Source organism: Diabrotica virgifera, chromosome 2 (genome assembly GCF_917563875.1).
Source record: "Diabrotica virgifera virgifera chromosome 2, PGI_DIABVI_V3a".
NCBI lineage: Eukaryota > Metazoa > Arthropoda > Insecta > Coleoptera > Chrysomelidae > Diabrotica > Diabrotica virgifera.
Window position 1 is genome coordinate 204,978,725 of NC_065444.1, and position 26,386 is coordinate 205,005,110.

Consider the following 26,386-nt stretch of genomic DNA (forward strand, 5'->3'; position numbering starts at 1 on the left):
ATTTCTTAAGCATTCCCTATACCTAACTGCTTTAATTTGTGCTTAATTGTTAGTCGCACCAACAATTTTAACTACGTAGGTATTTTGATAGCTAAACCATTATTGGTAATTTTAAGGATCAGTCTGGATTAATATGTATTTATTTCTGAAAAATTATTTGTGATTGAATATTTTCAAGGCCAACCTAATAAAATTTTACGTATTTTTTGTTGCAATTAATGTTTAGCTTGAATCACCAATAACTCACAAATTAAAGCAATTAGGTATAGGGAATACTAATAAAATAAAAAAGTACTATGAAATATCATTTCACTACAATACTAAAATACAGGGTGTTCTATTTAAGAAAACTCAGAAAATATTCATTTTGAGTTTCGACCAACCCTGTATACTAAGATTTCAAAATTAGCTATACTAATGATTCTTAACAATAATAGACTATATTAAAAATCACTTGAACGTAAGTCGAGTTTTTAATGTCAAACTATTACAATTCTACAGGGTGTGAATGTTACTACGAAATTAATAAAAAAACGTAAATATCTTTTAAAATACCCTGTATAATATTACAAAATCTCATATTTTAAGAAAGAAGATATTGAGGAGAATCCAAAAATGTAAAAATATACAGGGTGTCCCATTAAAAAAACCAAGTTATAAGCCACTTCCGGTATAACCGGAAGTTGCAAAGAGATGAAAATATTTTCATTTAATAGATCATCCCTCAAAACCCCTTTATTCCAATTTTCATGATTCTGTTGCCTTTAGACTCGAGATATTTCTAATAGGCCAGTTATCTGCCTCACCCTATATACTATAAACAATTATCCCGAAAAGATTGGTCATAAATTATACCACAGGTTCTGGGGTCAAAAGTAGGTTGATTGAACCTCACTTACCTATATACAATAGTGCACACAAAAAAAGTTACAGCCCTTTGAAATTACAAAATGAAAATCGATTTTTTTTCATATTATATCGACAACTCTTAGAGCTTTTTTATTAAAAATGGACATTTGGCATTCTTATGGCAGTAATATCTTAAAGAAAACTAAAGTGAAATTTGTGCACCCCATAAAACCCCCCAAACTTTTGTGTACGTTCCAATTATATTATTATTGTTGCACCATTAATTAAACACAATGTTTTAAAACTTTTTTGCCTCTTACTACTTTTTAGATAAACACATGTATTATGTATCACATACAGTAGTTTAAACTTATTAGTTCCTTAGTTTGTGTTTTATTATAACGAGTGATCCACAATTATTGGGATCAAAGCTAGCCGTGCAAAAAATTACTAGTCCTGTCGCCAGGGGGGGTACAACGGCCTCCTGTATTCAGATGGACTTACCCAAGTTTTTATTATGTATTTTGGCCCGTAGAACACGAATTTTTTGGGTAACAGTTGATCCGGATGTCGATAAGATTGTTATAAACAAAGAAGTTGAGGAATTACATAACAGCGATTTCTCGCAAAACAAAACATGTTTTTGTATTTTTTGGGCCATTCTAACCAAAAAATGTTCCTACAAGTTTTTTCGTAGGATGCATAGTTTTCGAGATAAACGCGGTTGAACTTTCAAAAAATCGAAAAATTGCAATTTTTGAACCCGAATAACTTTTGATTAAAAAATAAAATAGCAATTCTGCTTACCGCATTTGAAAGTTCAAGTCAAATTCTATCGGTTTCGAATATATACATTGCTAAAAATTTATGTGTTTATTGCTAAAAAAAGCTATAAACACATAGTGTTTCCCGTGCCTAATACATGCGTTTACATGCATGCTACGTAGAAATAGCCTCGCTTGCACTTGTACCTACTCTACCTACTCGTTCGATTTTAAATGAGAATTCATTGAAAACATCACTCCAGCACTAGGTGTTTCTACTTTTGTTTAACAATAAAATAATAACTTTTTAGCAATGCAAATAACTAAAACCGATATACTTTGACTTGAACTTTAAAATGCGGTAAGCAGAATTGCTATTTTATTTTTTAATCAAAAGTTATTCGGGTACAAGAATTGCATTTTTTCGATTTTTTGAAAGTTCCACCGCGTTTATCTCGAAAACTATGCATCCTACGAAAAAATTTGTAGGAACACTTTTTGGTTAGAATGGCCCAAAAAATACAAAAACATGTTTTGTTTTGCGAGAAATCGCTGTTATGTAATTCCTCAACTTCTTTGTTTATAACAATCTTATCGACATCCGGATCAACTGTTACCCAAAAAATTCGTCTTCTACGGGTCAAAATACATAAAAAAAACTTGGGTAAGTCCATCTGAATACAGGAGGCCGTTGTACCCCCCCTGGCGACAGGACTATACGTATGTCTTGTTTTAATCTGAATTTATATCATTGGTTTATCAATTAATTTTGATTAACATTATAAAACATAAAAAATCAGTCAAAACCAGAACTTTAATCAAAAATAAAAAGAATTAACAAAAGTATAAGTAACAATAATAAATCAAAGCAAACAAGATCTCTACATAACCTTACTTTTCTTGTTAAGTTGACTTACACTTCAAAGTTGACGTAAACTGGAAAGTATATCTGAATTAAGAATAGACATGCACTGTATAGCTATCTCTGTCGTTCAGAGCCACCTATGGTGACAATAATTTTGGATCACACGTTATGTTGTATGTTCAATTTTGCAATTTATAGTTAATTTTGCAATATATTGGTTTTGTTTTTTGCTTCACTTTTTAACTTGTTTTTTTATTGACGATTTATCTAATTTGAAGAGTACAGGGGAAAAACAAGGAATGTCACATTTTATAGATATTGAGATAAACACCAATAAAGATTTCATTCTTATGATACCTAAAAACTACTTATGAGATTCTAGCAGAAGTCTAGCAAATACTAGTCTATAATCCTAATATAATATTAATCTATATTAACTTATTAATTTAATGATGCACCAAAAAACTGCTAACATTCCTTATTTTTGTCCAGTGGCGTGCGGACAATCCTGGTCCTTCGCCTGGATATAAATTCTTGAAAAATTTATATTGACTGATATTTCTGGTTATTATTCTGAATCGATAGTCTAGTCGATAGTACTCAGTTTTTGCTACCACATGGCGAGAAAAGCCAAAATTCATGAAAAAGTGACATTCCTTGTTTTTCCCATGTACTACTCTTCATTTCAGAAAATTGTATTTGCTATTGTTATATATTTTTATTTGTGACTCTATGTTAAGTTTTGTCCATAAAATTGTATAATTTTCAGTGACAATAATGCATATTTCTATTCTATTCTATAATCCAGTGTTTAACATATTTTGAATATTTGTCGAATCCACCACATATTTGTATATGGTTAAGTACGATTATAGAGACCTATTAATAATCTGAAAATTTATTTATAATTTACATCCACATCTCGATAAAAGGTGACTTGCCAAAAAAAGATTAGGAGGCAAAAAGTTTTAAAAACACTGTGTTTAACAAATGGTACCACAATAATAGTTTAATTGGAACGTACACAAACATTTGAGGGGTTTAAAGGAACGAAATCCTCATAAAATTTTTATGTAAAAGTATTAAAAAAGAAGCCGCATCTCGATAAAAACTGGCTTATCGAAAAAATAATAAGAGGCAAAAAGTTTTAAAATCGTTGTGTTTAACTAGTGGTACCACAATAATGAATTAATTGGAACGTACACAAAAGTTTGGTGGGATTAAAGAAACAAAACCCCCATAAAATATTTATGGGGTGGACAAACTTCACTATAATGTTGTTTTAAGATGTTCCTGCCATAAGAATAATACATGTCAATTTTCAATAAAAAATCTCTAATAGTTTTCGATATATTAAAAAAAATCGATTTTCATTTTGTATTTTCAATGGGCTGTAACTTTTTTTATGAGCACATTTGTACTAAGGTAAGTTAGATTCAATCGAACTATTTTTGACCCCAGAATGAGTTATATAATTTATGACCAATCTTTTCGGGACACCCTGTATACTATATATTATACTATAGTCAATAAACTATAAACAATTTAATAAGGCAAAATATTACTATAAGCGATCATAACTTCAAAGTTGATAAATAATTAGCTGTAAATCAGCTACTCTTAAAGATTTATACAAAACATTTGAAATTGTACATTAACTGTTCGAGATGTTCAAATTTTACCTAGTTGAAACACTGATACATTTTGTACACACTTGAAGAAATAAAGGAAGTGAAAGAATTGTATATTAAAGTGTGTAAAAGTATTTTATTTCCTTATCTAAGCGTTTTCGACAAAATTTGTCATCATCGAAGCTAATGCTACAAACGAAAGGTAATCTCATAAGAAAACAAGCTGAAAATGCGAGCATTATCATAACGAAAACTTTGTTTATTTACGTATTTAAATTCATAATATGGAAAATTTCTATTATGAAAAGTTGTTAGGTATTAAGATTTGTCATCATCGAAGCTAATGCTACAAACGAAAGGTAATCTTATAAGAAAACAAGCTGAAAATGCGAGCATTATCATAACGAAAACTTTGTTTATTTACGTATTTAAATTCATAATATGGAAAATTTCTATTATGAAAAGTTGTTAGGTATTAAAAACTATGTTTAGTATTTAGATTGTGAACTACAAAGGTACCCTACTTCGAGCCAAATTCATATTTTTTTACATACCTCGAATAAAATTAATAAAATTTGATATATAATGTTTGCATCTTAGATTTTTAACCAGGCAGATCTTTTTATGAAGAATAACTTTTCTTCGTAAAATTAATAATAAAAGAGTTATAAATGAAAATTATATTGGTATCCGTAATTTGAGAAAAATTTTCAAATATTTTTTTTTTCATTAGAAGGATGTACATACAAGTAATTGCATAGGTATATTAGATCATAGTTTTCAACTCCAAACAACTTTTTATAATAACACTTTTCAATATAGTGAAAAATAATTGTGTAATTTTTAACTTTCATCTCAATTCTTAACAGTATTCTAATTAAGTATGTATTTTTTGTAGATTCATATTATGCTGAAAAATACTTGGGCTTCCCTTCGAGACATTTACAGGAATATGACAACGCCGATTTGACCTTAAAAGCAGCAAATTTAAATGGACGCCGTTTTCTACTTATACACGGTACTGCCGATACCGAAATAACTTTGCAACATTCGTTAATGCTAGCTAAAGCGCTTATAGATCAAAATATACTCTTTCAACAGCTGGTAAGCATACACTTTTTTTACATAAATATTTTGTAATTCATTGGTATTTTCCGCAACACAATTACAGGCAGGGCTGCTTTATCCATTAGGCAATATAGGCAGTTGCCTAAGGCGGCAAATTATGAGAAGGCGGCAAATTATGAGAGGGCGGCAAAAATAAGTACTGTACAAAAAATATTTGTATATAAAAATTTAAATCGAATAACATTTAAGTACATAGTACATCCATCAATGGAATATAAGTGGTCATTCATTTCTAGAAAACAAATTGCATTTTCTTAACACTCTTCATTCAAAAAGGACAGAAGTTGTAAATTTAGGGATTATTGGGCCGTCGGCAGCACCGCAAAGGCGGCGGGCGCACTATTTTATAATTTTTTTAAACTCGATCCTTTTGGGTTATTCGTGGTTGAAAATTTGCCGTTTTCATTGAAAAATGTCGCCTTTTCGGACGGTTTTTTGCGAATACCTCACAAATTATGCATCTAACGAAAAAAACTATATAAAACATTTTTGTAGCTTATGAAAAATCAAAGAGATTCGTTCCTTCATAAGTCTTCTAGTGATAACAAAAAGAGATATGGTAGGTGAAAAGACATTTTTTTTGTGCATGCTAAAATCGGTGTGTTCAACTTAATAACAGAGAAATGGTCGATTTTAAGGGTATAATGTTATCAATATCTTTTGTAAGTACTGCCTGAAAAGACCTTTAAAACGATCTCAATGTTAAATTTCGATTACATTCAAACTAAGCGAGATATGGTGCAACAAAAAAGGATGACTAATTTATTTTAAGATAAAATACGAAGTATGTATATTTTAACCCCTCATCCACCAGATTTAAATGCATCGTTTATCGTTTTGCTTCTACAATACCTTTTACTATAGTGTTATTTCTATGTTCAACAAGTTTAAAATGTATGGTTTTTGAAAAAAATAAGATCAAATTATAGAGAGCATTTTAAAATTTTTTTAAAAATCTTCCTTTTCGAAATGATATTGATATTCGACTCGAAAATGATAATGAGATACAGTAATGAACGAAAAATAAAATTGTTATCTAAAAGAAAACCTACATTTTTGTAAGGTATTTTTTTACGTATCTCTTATCAGTTTCGAATTACATAAAGAAAAAGGAAGATTTTTAAGGAAATTTAAAAATGTGCTCTATAATTTGATCTTATTCTTTTCAAAAACCATTCATTTTAAACCCGTCCAACTTTTTGAATATAGAAATAATACTATAGTAGAAGGTATTGTAGAAGGAAAACGATGCATTTAAATTCTGGTAAATGAGGGGTTAAATATACCTTTTTTTCTTTCTATATTTACGTATACTATTTCTTATTTTATACTCATTTTTCCTTAAAATACATTAGTCATAAGTTTTTTTGCACCATATCTCCTTTGTGACCGACATTTAATAGTTCTCGTTTTAAAAGTCTTTTCAAGCTCTACAAAAGATATTCGTAGCATTATACCCCTAAAATCGACCATTTTTTCTGTCATTTTAAGTTGAATACACCGATTTGAGCATGCACAAAAAAAATCTTTTTTCACCTACCATCTCTTTTTTTTATTAAAACTAGAAGATTTATGAAAAAATGAATCTTTCTAATTTTTCGACTACAAAACTGTTTTATATAGTTTTTTTCGTTAGATGCACAATTTTTATGGTATTCCCAAAAAACAGTCTCCGAAAAGTGTCATTTTTCAATGAAAATGGCAAATTTTTAACCACGAATAACTCAAAAAGTCTCGAGTTTTCAAAAAAATGTATAAAACAGTTTTTGCTTAGAATTTGGTTCTCTGGTCACTTCCGGTGTTAGTTTGACAAAAAAAATTTCCACCCCGCAGAACGGGTGGGAACCACCCCTAAGTTAAAAGCGCCATAGGAAATAGGGTAGACTTTGTTTCTTGAGCTATTCCCTACTTACAGTGAAAATATCAAGTAAATTGATGCAGTAGGATTGAATTCGGAGCCTATCCGAATACCCTCACTGACTCCACTAATAGATACCTACATCATTCATACATGAATGCATTCCTTAAAGGGTCATTTGGATACCACAATAAAATCACCAATCACCAATAATTGACATATCTAAATATTTAAAGAAGAGGGGATTGAAAGATATTTTCCCTAATTTTGATATTGCTTTGCGCATTTTTTTGTGACTCCCAGTTGCCAACCAACGTGTCCGCTGAAAGGTCATTTTCGAAAATGTCAAGAAATGAAAATAGTCATGAAAATAATTTCAGATCAAGTATGACGCAAGAACTTCTTAACAATTTGTCGATTTTGTCCACAGAAAGTGACGTAACAAAGGCGATAAATTAAGACGATATTATATATGATTTTTCCAAAGAAAGATCAAGAAAGAAATCTGATGTATGACAATTTTTATGTATTCTTATTTAAATAAAAAAATCTGCTTGCAATTTTTTTTTTGGCATAAATGGTACATGCTTGAAGGGCGGCTATTAGAGAATTGCCTAAGTCGTCAATTGACCTAAACGCGGCCCTGATTACAGGACGAAGAGCTTAAAAATATGTATCATAGCGATAATATTAATGTCATTCTATAATCTCCTCGCTTGCGCTGCATGGATTAATTTTAGTTTTATATGGGTAACTTTAAAGCTGCTTATATATTTAGTAAACAGAGATTTTAAAAAAGTCGCTGTAGCTTATTCAACTAATAGAACTAACTTTCATAGGTACATATAACAGGATCAAAATCCACAACGACATTTTCAGGTCCTTAAGCAGGAAACCCATTATGAACGCCCGGCTCGGCACAGCTGGGCACGGCACAAGACAGGCCGGCACGTCCAAAAACCCATTTGTAACGGCCGGCACGGCACGGCATCGGAAAAATGATCATTTGCCGTGGAGACCTCGTCGAAAGAAGAGGTTATAATAGTAAGTGAAATTTGTGCTGAGATTGAAACAGACGAAAATGCAAAATTACGGCGGAAACATCGGTTTTGGGTTCACAAAATATTAAAAAAAGAAGAGAATATGGCGATTTTCATCATCTTTTCCCGCATAAAGATGATCCAAAATTTCTTCGAATGTCTCAAACCAAATTTTATATTTCCGTATTTCAAAACAAACAACGAGCTTTCAATTAAAAAATTAAAAAATCAACATTTATATGTATGCTTATTATACGTTACTACCAACAATTATGACAGATTATACGTTACTACCAACAATTATGACGCACTGGCTCAACGACTTCAACGGATTTTATACTCCTAGGAGAATTTCGGCCGTTCCGTTTGCGTGCTGGACTGTGCCGAACCGAGCTGACCGCTCATAATGGGTTACGTTGCATTTAAATCTATACAAATGAATTTGGACTGTCATGTGCCGTGCCGGGCTGTGCGGGCCGGGCGTTTATAAAGCAGGAACCCCATTATTTTTTTTGGCATATATATCATCCTCGTGACGTCATCCATCTGGGCGTGATGACGTAATCGATGATTTTTTTAAATGAGTATAGGGGCCATGTGATAGCTCATTTGAAAGGGTATTTAATTCTCTATTCAATAATATAAACATTAACATAATTATTTATACAGGTTGTTCAAAAAATAATTTTTTTAATTAAAATAAGTGAGACAAAAAGAAGAATATATGTAATTTATTTTAAATCAAAATGCATTTTACTACTGTCACTAAAGAGAAAAAAAATTTATTTGACAAATAAACATTGATTTTCGTTTAGACGAAATGTTCAAACTGCCAAGAGACAGGTGGGTGGCAGCTTTAACATTGAATTTAAGCGAAAAACAATATTTATTTGTCAAATAAACATTTTTCTCCTGTTTTCTGACAACAGTAAAACGTATTTTAAATTAAATAAATTACATACATTCTTCTTTTTGTCTCAATTATTTTAATTAAAAAAATGTTTTTTTGAACACCCTGTAAAAAATATGTTATTGTTTATATTAGTGAATAGAGAATTGAATACCCTTTCAAATGAGCTATCACATGACCACTATTCTCTTAAAAAAAATCATCGATTACGTCATCATGCCCAGATGGATGACGTCACTAGTATGATATATATGCCAAAAAATCGGAATTGAAAAATAAAAATCGACCTGTTTCGGGATTTTTCCTTAATATCGCCGGTTTACGAAATAATGAATTTATGCGTTACTTTATGGACGCACTGTATGTTGATTTCTTAATTGAAAGCGTGTTGTTTGTTTTGGAATATGTAAATACAAAATTTGGTTGGTAAAATTCGGAAATATTTGAAAAGATTTGCATAATCTTTTAACAAATTCGGGAAAAGATGATGAAACCCGCCATACTCTCTTCTTTTTTTAAATATTTCGTGCACCCAAAACCGGTGCTTCCGTTAATTTTTCATTTTCGTCTGTTTCAATCTCAGCATAAATTGCACTTACTATTATCACCTCTTCTTCCGACGAGCTCTCAATGGCAAATGATCATTTTTCCGATGCCGTGCCGTGCCGGCCGTTACAAATGGGTTTTTGGACGTGCCGGCCTGTCCTGTGCCGTGCCGGGTTGTGCCGAGCTGGGCGTTCATAATGGGTTTCCTGCTTAATAGTCCTTGAACCCACATATAAAATTATTATTTATGACTACACCGTCGAAACTTTTTGTACTTGTTATTTGGGTGGAGTCGGACAAATTTGGAGCTTGGCGCATTATGGTAGTGGGGCGTTTGTCTGTCAAGCGGTCACGAAGTTGTCAATTTTATGCAAGAAAAAAATTTATAATTACATTGGTCATTTTATTTTAATCAATGGTTTTTATATTAAGTAAGCTTCGGACACGCTAAATATGTCAAATTTATGAAAATAATAAATTTATTACCACATTGCTAATTTTAACAGAATCTACCTTAAAACTTTTTTACAATAATGTGGTAACCTTGTCGGACAATTTTCACGGGGCATATGTGCAGTTGGATGCGCCGAAGATATATATGTCATTTTCATTTTGTACTGTTTTTTACATGTGTAATGCATATTGGATCACTTGTCGGACAAAAATAATGGGACAAAAAATATTCCGAAATTTTCCCTCCTCTCGGAATTTTTTTTTTGAAAATTTGAGAAAACAAGCTACAGAACGATGTTTGTCATTGTTCAGGGAGTATGTACACAAATTTTCAGATCAAAATTTTTTCTAACTTTTCCCTCTTGTCGGAATTTTTTTGGAAAATTTTGGGTACACCTTTACCTCACGCCCTTTTAAATGTTGTACTAAGTGTATCTACCAATTTTCAGCTAAATCGATTCAAAAGTAACTGAGAAAAACTGTTTTAAAAATTGTTTTGGCAATTCCTGCTCTTAAGGATTTCAATTAAATTTTCTGTTCGTTTGCCCCAACATTTTTGTCAGACAATTACATTTTTTGTTTAAGAATATAATTACTCGTAACCTACTACGTTTGTCGGAAAAATGGTAGATCCCAGCATAGTTTAAAAGTATAGTTTACCAATAAAAATTAAATTTTTTGTCCGACTGTCGTTTTGCCCCAATATTTTTGTCGGACACTTAGATTTTTTTAGTTAGAATATAATTACTTATAGCCTCCTATTTTGTCGGAAAATGGTTGTAAATAAAAAAATTCCAGAAAATTGACATCTTCGGCGTATCCGACTGCTCACAAGCTCCGTGAAAATTGTCCGACAAGGTTACCACATTATTGTAAAAAGGTTTTATGGTAGATTCTGTTAAAATTAGCCGTGTGGTAATAAATTCATTATTTTCATAAAAATTGACATAGTTAGCGTGTTCGATGCGTCATACGGCCCAATATTTTTGTCCGACAAAATTGTTTTCGCTGTTTATATGATAAAACCATTGATTAAAATAACATGAGCAATGTGGTTATATATTTCTTTCTTGCATAAAATTGACGCATATATTATGACATATATACGCATAAGAATTCTTAGATGTTACGTCTTTAGTGTCCTCCTATACGGAGTTGCGGGTCCTCCTATACGGGGTTGTAGGGTTGTGTTATAGAGGTAGCACCTTTTATCGGAACGACCACATCAAGCGTCATAGACGGGAGATGGTTCTTGATAACTGGTCCTCATAAGACAACTAACTCTCACTTATGGCTCCACGTGCCACACCCCGGGCAACTGCATTGGTCTGCAGGCTAAACTAAGTGAGGGTAGCCAGATATGGCGATAATTTCACCGAGTGATTGCCGGTATAAGCAATCTCCCACTTACCGACCAACGGCTTCGGGCGGATGAGTTAGTAAGTGGTAGGGCACTCTTTTGTCCTGGGGTTGAGAAATCGGCCTCGAAGGCGGATGAACAAAAAAAAAAAAAAAAAACGGTCAACGGCATAAGGATGTAGAAGGCAAGGGGAAACCACTACATTAAAGATCATATACGGATATCCCTAGTACAATTGTCATGGCTGTACAAAAAAGTAACTCTGTTACTGATCATGGATATCGGAGACCAAGATCCGGCAGGGGAGGCAAATCACAGATAGACCACAGGGCCTCTCAGGTCGATATCAAACGAAATCCCTGTGAAATACCCATCAGTAACACATCGTCCAAAAAGAAGACTAAAATCGACAAAAAGTGCATGAAGGTAGGCACGTGGAATGTTAAGTCAATATACCAAGCAGGTAAAGTCCATAATGTCATTCAGGAAATGGAAAGACTTAACATAAAAATATTAGGATTAAGTGAGACCAGATGGCCCAATTCAGGTGACATATTAGTAGGCCAAACAAAGATATACTACTCTGGTAATGACAATGACCCAAATCACTGGAACGGGGTAGCGATATTAGTTGATAAAACCACCCAGAAATTTGTAACTGGCTTCTTACCCATCTCGGATAGAGTTATGATGGTAACACTCAAAACAGCCCAGTCTAGAGTCAATATAATTCAAGTATATGCTCCCACAGCAGATAAATCGGATGAAGAGCTCGAACAGTTTTATAACGAATTGCAACAAGCTTTAGAAGTAACCAAGTCTAGAGACGTTACAATAGTAATGGGAGATCTAAATGCAAAAATCGGTAGAGGAAGTCAAGGTGATTTTATTGGAAACTTTGGACTGGGCACTCGTAACGAGAGAGGAGAAAGATTGGCTCAATTCTGCCAAGAGACCGATTTTATTGTCACGAATACTTATTATGATCTGCCGACCAGGAGACTCTATACATGGAAATCACCAGCAGACAACCAACATAACGTCATCAGAAACCAAATTGACTACCTTCTCATCTGCAAACGATACCGAAATTCCATAAAATCAGTAAAATCATACCCTGGAGCTGATGTGAGATCAGATCACAACCCAGTTGTAGGAAGGTTTAGAATTAATCTAAAGAAGCCTGTGGTTAAAATTAAGTAGAGACGATACAAGTATCTCGTTTGAGAGATCCATCAACAAAAGAGCAAGTCACACTAAAAATTAAAGAAGAGCTCACCAAAATAGAAATTATTCCTACTGAAGATGCGAACAGGAAATGGCACATGTTAAAAGATGCTCTTATCCGCACATGTGAGACAACACTTACACCTAAACTAATTAAGAATAAAAATGAATGGATGACCGAGGAGATTCTAGATCTCATGGAAGCAAGGCGATCTTATAAAACCAAAGACAAAAACATGTATAATATTATACACACAGAAATAAGGAGAAAGATCAGAGAGGCAAAGGAAAGATGGTATAGTGACAGATGCGCAGAGATTGAACAGTTGGTAGAGAAACATGATAACTTAAACCTTCATAAGAAAATTAGTGAAATAACAGGCACTAATATTAAGAAAAAATCAAACATACTGCTGGATAAAAACGGAAAAATAATTATAGACGTCGGTGAAAGGCTTAAAAGATGGCAGGAATATATTCAAGAGCTATTTAAAGACGAACGGACTGAAATAGTACTAGAGCAGGAAAAGTTCGACAACGGCGCAGACATAACAGAAGATGAGGTACTAGAGGCGATAAAGCGAACAAAGAACAACAAGGCAACAGGTCCTGACCAAATATCTGTAGACATAATACGGTTAATAGAGGACCAGCAAATTGGAATATTGGTCGACTTATTTAATACAATATACAGTACAGGAATCATTCCCAGAGATTGGCTGCTGTCAACGTTCATAACACTGCCAAAAAAACCAAATGCAAAAGAATGCCAAGACCACCGGATAATAAGTTTAATGAGTCACACACTCAAAATATTTTTAAAAATTATACACCGGAGAATACATAACAAACTTGAGCAGGACATAAGCGACACGCAATTTGGATTTAGAAATGCAATGGGAACGAGGGAAGCCCTGTTCGCTGTAAATGTACTTGTGCAAAGGTGCATGGATGTTAATCAGCCAGTATATATGTGTTTCTTGGATTACAACAAAGCCTTCGATAAGGTCAGACATAACCGCCTTATCGAATTACTTGAAAAGAAAAACTTAGATATGAGGGACATCAGGATCATTAGTGCTATCTATTATAATCAGATCGCTGTGGTAAAAGAGAACAACGCCTTTTCAAATGAAATACGTATTGAGAGGGGCGTCAGACAGGGCTGTGTCCTGTCTCCTACTTTGTTCAATTTGTATTCAGAGGAAATAATCCAGGAAGCACTAGAAGACCTAACCACGGGAATAAAAGTAAATGGTCGACCAATCAATAATATACGGTTTGCCGACGACACTATTTTATTAGCCGAATGTCTTGAGGATTTACAACAAATGGTTGACAGAGTGGTAGAAGTCAGCCAAGAAAACGGACTGTCCCTAAACACAAAAAAGACACAATTTATGGTAATGACAAAAGTTCAACAGCGCCAAGAAAGCATAACAATACATGGAGAACAAATTAACAAGGTTGAAAAATATAAATATTTGGGTACAATAATTAATGAAACTAATGAGTACACAGAAGAGATTAAAGCAAGAATAGGACAGGCAAGAAATGCTTTCAACCAACTAAAAAAAGTACTCTGTAGCATGGACATTACAATTTCTTTAAAGATAAGACTTCTGAGATGCTACGTGTTCTCCGTATTATTCTATGGGTTGGAGGCTTGGACATTAAAGAAGGATGTTTCGGACAGATTAGAAGCCTTCGAGTTATGGGCCTACAGAAGAATATTAAGAATAAGTTGGGTGGATAGAGTCACGAATATCGAGGTGTTGAGAAGAATGGGAAAAGATAAAGAGGTTTTAAATACAATTAAAGTCAGAAAACTGCAATATCTGGGACATGTTATGAGGGGCGAGCGTTATAACTTGTTACAATTGATAATGCAAGGAAGAATACAGGGTAGAAGGAGTCGCGGAAGAAGACGCATCTCCTGGTTAAACAATTTGAGAGCTTGGTTTAATTGCACTTCTGCTGATCTCTTTAGAGCAGCGGTATCGAAAGTGCGAATTGCCGTGATGGTTGCCAACCTTCTTAGAGGAGATGGCACATGAAGAAGAAGATACGGAGTTGAAAGTTGGAGCCTGACAGAAGATGCCATAAAACGGTTAGAGGCGTTTGAAATGTGGTGCTACCGACGTATGTTGAGGGTCTCATATATACACCACACAACTAATATAACTATTCTCCAGAGGCTAGGAAAAGACAAAGAAATAATTAACACAGTAAAGAACAGAAAATTGGCTTACTTCGGCCACATTATGCGTAATGAAAAATACCGACTGCTGCAGTTGATTCTACAAGGCAAGATTGAGGGCAGGAGAGGCCCTGGACGTAGACGTATATCCTGGCTGGCCAATCTTAGGAAGTGGACTGGTCTAACGTCAACTGATCTATTTCGAGCTGCCGTAAATAGAATACGATGGGTCAATGTGGTCGCCAACATCTCCAGAAGATAGGCACTTTTAGAAGAAGATAAAATTGACAACTTCGTGACAGCTTGACAGACAAACGCTCCACTACCATAATGCGCCAGGCTCCAAATTTGTCCGACTCCACCCAAATTACAAGTACAAACAGTTTCGACGTTGTGGTCATAAATAATTATTTTATATGTGGGCCCAAGGACTATAATGGGTTTCCTACTTTTACGCTGTAAAAATGTACTAAGGCATAGAGATGAGCTGTCATCGTGTCTGCTGTTCAACCGAGCACTGGAAAACCTAGTTCGAGAATTCCAGAATAATTTTTATTACTTTCCTTCAGTATTGTTTTAACATTTCCGTCTCTGGCATTCGTATAATGTGACCAAGATATCTAGTTCTTTGGGCTCGTGTTTTTGCCGTAATTGTTTTGATTGATTTTCCATGTCTATTATGATTTTCCATCTATATTATTTTTTTGTTTGTTCTATTCCCCAAATATTCTGTGATGTCGGTATTCCTCCTTAGATTCTTCTGAGTACGGTTCTTTCCCAGATTTCTAATTAGTTTTCTTCCCACTGATTGTTCATAATTCACAATTCATAATTCAGATTGTTCATAATTCATAATTCATATGTTTCGCTGCATAAATCACTGTAGATCTGATTACTGTCTCGTAAACTTACGGTTTAGCTGTTGTTAACATATTTTTTGCCTTCAATATTGAATTTGGTGATCTTATCGCTCTTCTCCCCTTCATTAATCTTCTATCTATCTTTTTCTTCTTTTCTGACAATTTTCAAAACTATAGACAGCCTCAACTCCTTTTGGTTTGGTATATTACTTTAAAAATTGGTTAACATACTTTAAAAATCTATACCTACAATGATGAGCGCGCTAATAACCGGCAAAATAACGCAAAAGATGAAAAATGTAATAAGTTGTGAGATAAAAAGAAATAAAACTAGTAGAGGTGTGAAATTTAGCGATAAAAACCTACAAATTTACATTTCATTTATTGTTTCCCATCTTCAGACGTATCAGAGGAGTATGTTAACTAAAACTGTCACTGTCACAATGACAGTTGCCTAACTCGTCCGATACGTCTAAAGGTGGGAAACAATGAACAGAATGTAAATTTATAGGTTTTCTATACTAGGTTCTCTACTAGGTTCATTTCTTTTTATCTCACAACTTAATACGTTTTCCATCTTTTGAGTTATTTTGCCGGTTATTAGCGCACACATCACTGTATATAAGGAAAGTGAAGACCTAGAACAGATACAAAATGGATTTGAGGAGGACAGTAATATTGAGATAAAAAATGATACGATAAATAACCGCATAAAGTCCCTTAAGAATAGAAAAAATCCTGGACCAGACGATATCACCAATGATATATTTAAACACATAGGGAAACATTGCAGAACGAATCACTTACCTTATTTACGAATATTATAGGAGAACGGAGAATACTGAGCGAATGGAAAATCAGCATAACAATACCCATTTTTAAGAAGGGAGAGAAAACACCTCCAGAAAACTATAGCGGAATAACACTACTTAACAGCACTCTCAAAGCATTCATGAACACTCTACTGGAAGAAATCGCCAAAACTGTAACCATACAGGAAGAACAACAATGTTTCCGGAAAAATATATCTACTATTGATGCGATATTTGTTATTGGACATATAACGGAAAAATCCATAGAATTTAATAAACCTGTATATATGTGTTTTGTCGATATGACCAAGGCTTTTGACAGAGTGCGATTAAAGGACGTATTAGAAATAATGGGAGAAATAGGGCGAAATTACAGGCTAATTAAACTAGGACTCGATATTAACAAACAATGTAAAACAAAAATAAGAGTAGGATGTTTGATAACCAAAGACATAGGTATAAGCACAGCAATCCGCCAATGCGATTCACTGAGCTCTTTTATACTTGATTTAATAATGGGCAAAATGATAGAATACCTTCCGAGGACATCTGGATTTAAGATGGGTAGCACATTCTTTAGACTCGTTTGCTACGCTGACGATGCTGTCCTTATCGCCGATTCTTAATAGAATCTCCAAGGGCTACTGCATGATTTTAATACTAAAGCTAAAGAACTAAATACCGAGAAGACTTAGTGCCCTAGTAACTTCCACAGAACCGATAAGATGCAAATTGGAAGCTGACTCCAAAACTGTGGAACAGGTGAATCACTTCAAATATCTTGGCACGAAAATAACAAGCTACGGAAATCTTTTAAAAGAGGTCCGAGAACAAACAATGAAAGCAGCTAGAATCTTGGGATTCCTGAAATAAATCGTATGGAAGAACAAATATTTAAATACTGAAAGCAAAGTCAAAATATTTAACACAACAATAAGAACTATTCTAACATATTCTTCTTCTTTACGTGCCATCTCCGAGACGAAGGTTGGCAATCATCATTGCTATTCCTACTTTCGACACTACAGCCCGAAAGAGTTCAGCTGAGCTGCATCCAAACCATTCTCTGAGATTTCTCAGCCAGGACATTTTTCTCCTACCTATGCTGCGCCTTCCTTGAATCTTTCCCTGCATAATTAATTTTAGGAGTTCATATCTGTCACCACGTGTTATATGACCCAAGTATTGAAGTTTTGTTATTTTGATGGAATCCAGTATCTCCCTGCTGTTCTGTATTCTCCTTAGTACTTCCTCATTGGTTATTCTGTCTGTCCAGGAGATTCTCAGCATTCTTCGATACGTCCACATCTTAAATGCTTCCAATCTATTGAGGCAGTGTTTATTGAGAGTCCATGTCTCCACACCATACAAAAGAACAGAATATACATAACATTTTAGTACTCGCTTTCTAAGATCTAGGCTGAGGTCTCTACTACACAATATTTGTTTCATATTAGTGAATGCACTTCTAGCCTTTTCTATTCTAATTCGGATTTCTTTGGTATAATCGTTTGTTTTACCAATGATCGTCCCTAAATAGTTATAATTCTGAACTCGTTCTATCGTCTTATTATTTACGTGTAGATTGATGTTTCTAATATTTTTCTTTGATATAACCATGAATTTCGTTTTCTTTATGTTTAGTGACAGACCAAATTCTTCACTTGTTGCAACAACCTTATTTAAAATTATTTGTAGGTCTGTAATAGTTTCTGCTATGAGTATTGTGTCATCGGCGTATCTAATTTCACATATGGGTAGACCACTTATTTTTATGCCTGCTACTTCATCTTCTAATGCTTTTTTGAATATTTCTTCTGAGTATGCATTAAACAGTGATGGCGACAAGGCACAGCCCTGTCTAACGACTATTTTGATTTTTATTTTATTGGTGTTAAAATTATTTATTCTTATGACAGCTTCTTGTTCATAATACAGATTATTTATTATTCTTATATCCCGTGTGTCGATGTTCTTTGTTCTCAGTAGTTTTATTAACGGATTATGTTTCACCATATAACATATGAGGGTAGTGCAATTAAAACGAAAACATGCATTGTTTCGGAAAAATTCAAACAAGCTTATATTTTTCTAAAACTTTTTTTGGTATTTTATATACATGTTAAAGTAAAAAGTTCTACTCGCAGGTTTGGTCGCTAATTGTTTATTAATTGTTTAAACAATAACAACTGTTTTGTATAAATAATTTTAAAAATATCGTTGAATTCATCATTTTACTTTGATCAAATATGTTTCTATTTTGTTTTTGATTATGCTGAATCCGAATATGGCATTACAATTTAAAAATTCTTATACAGAAGCTCTTATACAGAGTGAACTAGTTTATTATCAATTTTACGAAAAAAAGTTATTCTTCATAAAATGCTCTGCCTGGTCTAAAATCTAAGATACAACTAACAGATATCAAACTTTTGCAATATTTTACGAGGTCTGTAAAAAATATAAATTTTACTTAAGAGGAAACAGTAGCGATCAACAGGTAGCCAAAACGCGTTCCAAGATTGCGGCTGTAGTTTTGAATATTTTTTCGAGATATTTGGCACACGTGTTTGTAATATAATAAAGAATGGCGATACAGAGCCCAATTTGAAAAATATATTAATATGTGGAAATTACTCTGTAATTAAATACAATATTAAAAAAACGAGCCTGTACCGCCATTAAGAAGAACAAAAAAATACACTTTCTTCAAATAAACTTTTTTATCCGATGTCTAAATTTTGTGTCATTTTGGAACAACTGAAATTTTTTATTTCATTAGTAGTTCCAAAATGACACAAAATCTAGGCATCAGATAAAAAAGTTTATTTGAAGAAAGTGTATTTTTTTGTTCTTCTTAATAGCGGTACAGGCTCGTTTTTTAATATTGTATTTAATTACAGAGTAATTTCCACATATTAATATATTTTTCAAATTGGGCTCTGTACCGCCATTCTTTATTATATTACGAATACGTGTGCCAAATATCTCGAAAAAATATTCAAAATTACAGCCGCAATCTTGGAACGCGTTTTGGCTACCTGTTGATCGCTACTGTATCACCTTAAGAGTTAAGTGCCTTTATTATTTACAATATTTTAATTAGAAGAATGTAATTGACTACTGAAACATATTTTTTAATTCCAAACACCTTTACTTAATAACAATTTTCGATATTGTGAAATATAAAGGTACTTTACTCTTGAGTGAAATTCATATTTTTTGACATACCTCGTATAAAATTAATAAAATTAATCAAATTTGACATTTGATGGTTGCATCTTAAATTATATACGATGCAGAGTATTTTATAAAGAATATCTTTTTTTTTCGTAAAACTGATAATAAAAAAGTTATCAATAGGTCTCAAGTTACGCAGACATACTGTTTAAGAGCTAAAAAAATTTTTTTGTTGAACATTTATTATTGTTGAAGCTTATTATTAAATGTATTTTAGGTAAGTTTTATAGAAAAATTTTGATCATTTTGTATAAACATTTTTTTAACTGGTAATTTTCGGGTTTTGTATTACATTTTTGTTATCTTTCTTAATTTTCTCAAAAAGAAATAGTTTATTTCATTTCTAAAGTAAAATAATTTAGTGCATCTTAAAGACTACATCCTAAGCTTTAATAAAAAAGCACCCACAAAACTGTAATAAATCTGTTCAAACTTGAGTAATACCGTCTTAAAATGGTGGTAATTCTGTAAAACTACGAAATTTTCAAAAATTATATTTTTGAAACGTCGTATCATTTGAATTAAATTTTTGAGATTTTTTTGAGAGAAACATCGTTTATTAAGATGTCTGAAAGTTAAGCTGTGCAAAATTGAGAGTTTTATAAGAAAAAATGTATTAGTTGCACATTTTTAAAATCATTTTTAAACCAAATTCATGTGAGCCTCACTTTCCGCCCACACCGTACTTATGCCCATACATTTTATTTTAATTTATTACAACCATAAGATACCTAAATTATTCTTCTTTCATGATCAATTTATAAAATTTTATTTGATCCATTAGTTAAAGAATTACATTAAAATAACTCAACCGTGCACTTCGCCGTACGCTAGTTTACAATTCGCCAATGTTTGTGAGAAGTGTGACTTTAGAGTTATACAGATTTAATTTTAGAAAAATTTTTTTGTTTTTTTGTAAATTTTTTTTGGAAAAGTTTTTTTGTAAAATTTTCTGAATTTTTCAACGGTCAGTTTTTTTCTACAATTTATATTTTCGTAATTATTTAAAAAAAAGCATCTAATTTCGCAGTTCATTTGTTTAATAAAAAATGAAGCACCCACTTCTCGAGTAGAACTTTTTGATATGTTGTTTACTGAACATTTCTTAATGAAATTACAAAAAGTTCTATCTTGTTTGATTTTTTCCGAAGTGAAAATCTATATGCACTCCCCTATATGCGACAGAAACAAGACCAGACACAAATAGAATGTTATACATGATGCGAAAAGTTGAAATGAGAACACTAAGAAGTATGTATGTAAGGCAAAACCCTACGTGACAGAATAAGAAGTGAAGCCATCAGACAAAACTGTGGAATAGAGGACATAGGAAGGCGGGTCAGACAGAGACGGAGACGAAGATATGTATTCGAATAAACAAATAAAGAGAATGGGGGACGGCAGACTCGTTAAAAGCGCAAAAACGAATAACCCAGTAGGTAAAAGACCACAGAGTAGACCACGAAAACGATAGCGAGAATGCTAGACCTCATCGTTTGGGGAAGACTTGATGGCAATGCTGTAACCTACTAGCATGATCGATCATGCTAGAAAGAAGAAGTAAATTACTCTAAAACAGTTGACAGTACGTCGTTTCGGGATCTACCCATTATCAGACTGATTTGTAAAAAGATTGAACTATACTAAAAAGCATGGGCTAATATGGCAATTGTAGCAAAATAATTTACCAAAGTTATGCTTTTAGCAACCTTAACGCGGAAAGATAAGGCGGGTTGACATTACTATTGAATAACGAACGTGGCTCACACTCACGTATTTTGCCCGTGCTACTGTTAGATATTTTATAATCTATTTTTAAACTCGAGCAGTACATTTGTATTTATGCATTGCATACAAATACAAATGTACTGCTCGAGTTTGAAGAAAATAGAAAATAAAATATCTAACAATAGCACGGGCAAAATACGTAAGCGTGAGCCACGTTCGTTATTCACTAGTAATGTCAACCCGCCTTTAAAGATAAACAAAAAACAAGGCTAGTTGTTGAAGTACCTAACTTTTTTACTATCCAACAAAAGCGAAGGAATCAAAAAACAGAATGTTAAGAGAACATCTGGCTATAGCTTGGTTTCAATTTCAGTATTTTATAAGTGGTAGACCATTCCATAGGGTGACAATGACATTTTACCTGTCTAGCAAAAATATTATTACAACGATATTGTTAAAGAATTAGGCAATAGCATGTTAAAAATATCACTTAAATCGGACAACAGGTATAGGAAATTCGAGACATTTGACCAATTTTTAAGGCGGTGCGTTAGTTTCTTGGGAGGTGTATGTAATGTAATATAAATTTATAGGTAGCGATCGATAATTTTACACCTCTACTAGTTTCATCTCCTTATATTTCACAACGTATTATATTTTCCATCTTTTGCGTTATTTTGCCGGTTACTAGCGCACTCATCACTGTACAAAATTGATAACAAGTATGTCTAATTCTTAAATTTTTTTAGGAATATCCGGATGAAGGGCACAATTTTAGTAAAAAAGCTTTACTTCACATGTACAAGGAAATTGACCTATTTTTCAACGATTCCTTTGGGCCTGTCTACGAAGAATGGAGCGATGAAACTTCATTTTTTATATAACTTCAAAACATGTTAGCCAACAAAAACAATTGTCCAAGGAACATAAGAGGACTTTTTTTTGTAATACCTGTTTAAAGTCCAAAACTCAGACAACTTTGGACCACAAAATAATATCATAAAATCTACTATTTCATATTCTTAATTCAACGTTTACCAGTTGCTCATATACAAGATTTCAAACATTTAGTACCATCTCGAGATTAAGAAAAATTTTGGTAATGCTTCATGAAAGCAGAATATTCAATACTGTCTATATAAAATAGTATTTATTCGTATTCATTTGTTGACATTGGTGTTGGTTAAATAATTTGATTGGCTAAATTTTTAGTTTCAATATACAATTTACAATTTAGCCATTTTCTTTCTGTCAAAACATTAATGAGAAAACAAAATATCAAAGAAATATTCCGGTAAAAATAGGAATTTATGATATGAGAATATAAAGATATGTTTCACAATATGCAGTTAAAAATAGTTCATTCAACTCGTTTCATTGTTATATTCAACCAAGGGCTTATTTTATTCATCTATTTCTATCCAGTGGTTTCACTGATTCTTTACGTTGTTTCTAAGAGTTGTGTGATGGCTAATTATTGTTAATCGTGTATTTCGCATGGGTACTTTATTAATTACCTTGCCTTCTTCAAGCTGTTAAATTCACACTGATTATTGGCTAATTTTGATCTGTGGGTTAATTGTTGGAAACATTTTAAGAGTCAACATTAGCGAGCAGAGAACGCGTTACAAGATTGCAACTTTAATTTTGAATACTTCTTAGAGATATTTGGCACACATATTCTTTCGTAATATAGTAAAGAATGGCGGTACAGAGCCCAATTTGAGAAATATATTATTATGTGGAAATTACTCTAACATTAAATAAAATATTGCAAAAACGGGCCTCTACCGCCATTAAGAAGGACAAAAAAACACACTTTCTTCAAATATACTTTTGTATCCCATGCCTAGATTTTGGATCATATTGGAACTGTGTACTAAAAATCGATTATCCATAACAAGAAATCGAACTTGAATGTCTTGTCAACATTTAGCGCGCCTATGAATATAATAAAAAATTTTGGTGACGCGCTACAAATGCCTTTAAGTTGTTAAGTTGTTTTTAAAAAGGGAATTTATCATTTGTTTCTTGTATATTATTGTGTTAAACTGGATATCGAAAAGTTGTACAACCCTGTTGTTTCCTGTAGTTATTCTCTGCCTTTTTTTATTGTAAGAGCAATATCATTTACGAGTCTCACGAGGATCTGTTTTTGGACGTCTGTCATCACTCCTTTTTTTTTTCTCTCTTAAAGTTAAAAACATATCTTCTGGGTCCAAAGCAAAAAAAGTTATATGAAACAGAATCTTCTTGGCTAACTTCGTTCTTCAATTTTATCTTTTCTGTTTTTTCCATGTAGTTAAATGTATTCTCGTAGTGTACCATCTACCCCTAGTGTTATATTTCATTTATTTGATTTTTGTATTAATATTCCTGTATCCTGACTTCTATGATTTTTTTTATTACTCACCTATCTCCGAGGTTGATAACTAATAACTTTTTTTATTCTCAACCTAATAGTAGAGGAGTAAAGTATGCTAAATATGCAGTCACTCGAGCGTTATCGGAATCTATTGGGTTGTGAAGATTGGGTCCTAAAACAAAAAAAAAATAAGTTAAGTTTTCCATTTTAGTGGGGAATTTCCATTTTTTAATTTAATTTTCCATTTCGAACAATCGTTTTTTCCGATTATAGTGTCATCTATCTATAATTCGAAAAAATATCTCGAATAAAAGTTACTTATTCCTAGGAATCCAAACTGCAATAAAAAATGGAGGCTCCTATTTAAGATTTTAAAATAACCTCCCACCCCACTTCCGTGGGGGTCGTGTTTGGTACCATTCGATAAATTTTTTAAAAATATTGAATACGTGTATTTTTCAGTTCTTCGATCTGATGTTCATTTCGGGAAATATCACGGGGTTCGTATTTAAAATTTTAAATTTACTCCCCAACCCTCTTCGTGGGGGGTAGTGTTTGGTAGCATTCGATAGATTTTTGAAAAATATTGAGAACGTATTTTTTATTTTTTCGATCTGTCATTCATTTCGCGAAACATTCGCTTTTTTCTTGTGAAAATTTTTGACTCACCCAATTCCTTACTCCGTACGCCCCGCTCAAATCGTCATATTTTTGAAATATACACTGTTTTGCATGTACTCAACTTACCTTATCTTAATCTGACGATTTCGAGGTTTTCTAAGGATAGATTTTCTTTCGGCCCCCTCCCTTAACGAACTCCCCTGCATTAAGAGCCATAATATGTTAGAGGTACATTTTGAGGGTACAATGTTTCTCCCCATGTGATAATCTGACGCGCTCGAGTAACTGCAAAAATCGCCGCTTGGGCTTCCCTACCATAATTACTTTTAGAAACATTTTAAACAACAATCATAACTCACTTAGGGTATGGCTTACTAAACCGACGTCTTAGAATTATTTTTATTTGGTGTATTGGACAATTCAGTGAACGTGGGCTATCAGCGAAACTTTAGAAGTAAATATTGTACTGTATACAGTATATACATAGACCACTGTTTTCTCTTCTAATAATTTTACTGTTGTACCTTGATTAGTGCATGTCAGCTTGTTTTTTTCTTTTTTTATTGCTTTTAGCAGTTTTTTTATTATGTCTGTAATTATTGTGGATGTTTTATTATTTGTCTAACGGGTTATACGTACCCCTTATTTTTCTGATCTTTATGAAGAATAAAATTACAATATTTTGGTACTGCTTATCTCTCTATTTTTCATGTTCCTGATTTTATTTTCGTGTATATAGAGACTTAAGTACCTTTGAAAGTGATAACGCCTACTCCCCATTTTTGTGAACACTTTTATTCATGAGTTTCACGTGCTTTTGTCTTATTCCTTCTTTTCACTTAAATATGCAGTTTTTTCACATGAATGTATGAATACTTTTTTAAACTTTCCCTAATTTTTCTTGTTGTCCGATCTTTTGAGGAGGGGGGTAAATTGTATTTATCTGTGTGTATTTTTTATTACAGCTCTTTAAGTTTTATTGCAAATATTGCTTAGCGGTTTATAATCATAGCTTGTATTAATTTCAGACTATGATGTAATTGAGCAAATAGAGCCTATGTATAATATCTTCCTTAAAGTTTACTTACGAGTCCGTCCCTAGTGGATTTTATTTAATACTTATTTGGATGAGATTATAAAACATAAACCAGTAAACTATCCAACTCACAATATTTATCTCATTTTTTATTATATTGTATCGTATTGTATTAATTTAACTCAAAACTCTCAAAAAACGTCAAAAATACGCATAGTTTTAGTACATTCGAATCAATATTGACAATTGACGAAAAAAATGTACCTAACGTGCATGATAAATGATATAAATTCGAACAATCATATATTATCTATTATGGTAGTCACCAACTATTAGCATAGAACATATATTACATTTACCTACTTTTATCCAATACTAACGTATTTAACCAACGTCAGTTATCAAAACTTATATACAATAGATTATATTTATTAGATATAAATGAAATTCAGATAAGAAAAATGTTTAATTCAAATGTGATATTAAATAATATATTTCTTCTTTCTAACATCTCTGCTGAATGTTGAATTTTAGTTTAAGTTTTATCGGAATGTTGAAAATCTACACAAATTTTAAAAGATAAAAAATAGGTTGTATTATTCTTTTAAATATAACAAATATTTTGAAAAAAGTTTTAAATGATTTTTTTTAGGTTACTGCTTATTCCAAAATCACAATTATTCTTGAACCCATTTTCTCCTCTTAATGATGAATTATTGGCACATGTTAATTCGTTTTTTAAATATGTAAGAGAAGAAAATCTTATTCTTGATTTTATTATATCCTGCACGACTGTTTTCACCACTTTGGTGCTCAATTTCCAGTCCATTTTCAGATCTCAGAATAAAGTTACTTAACCACTAAAAAAAGAATAGAAATAGACACAGACTGTT

At 32.5% G+C, this 26,386-nt stretch overlaps 1 protein-coding gene across 1 annotated transcript in view; it reads left to right on the forward strand.

The window, feature by feature from the left end:
• Positions 1-25,998, forward strand: part of LOC126880901 (inactive dipeptidyl peptidase 10-like) — a 378,845-nt gene extending 352,847 nt beyond the window's left edge. Inside the window, exons 10-11 of the mRNA XM_050644976.1 lie at positions 5,008-5,213; positions 22,221-25,998. Coding sequence (XP_050500933.1) covers positions 5,008-5,213; positions 22,221-22,355 — 341 coding nt within the window. The 3' untranslated portion in view covers positions 22,356-25,998. The remainder of the gene's footprint in view (positions 1-5,007; positions 5,214-22,220) is intronic.
• Positions 25,999-26,386: the final 388 nt, after the last annotated feature.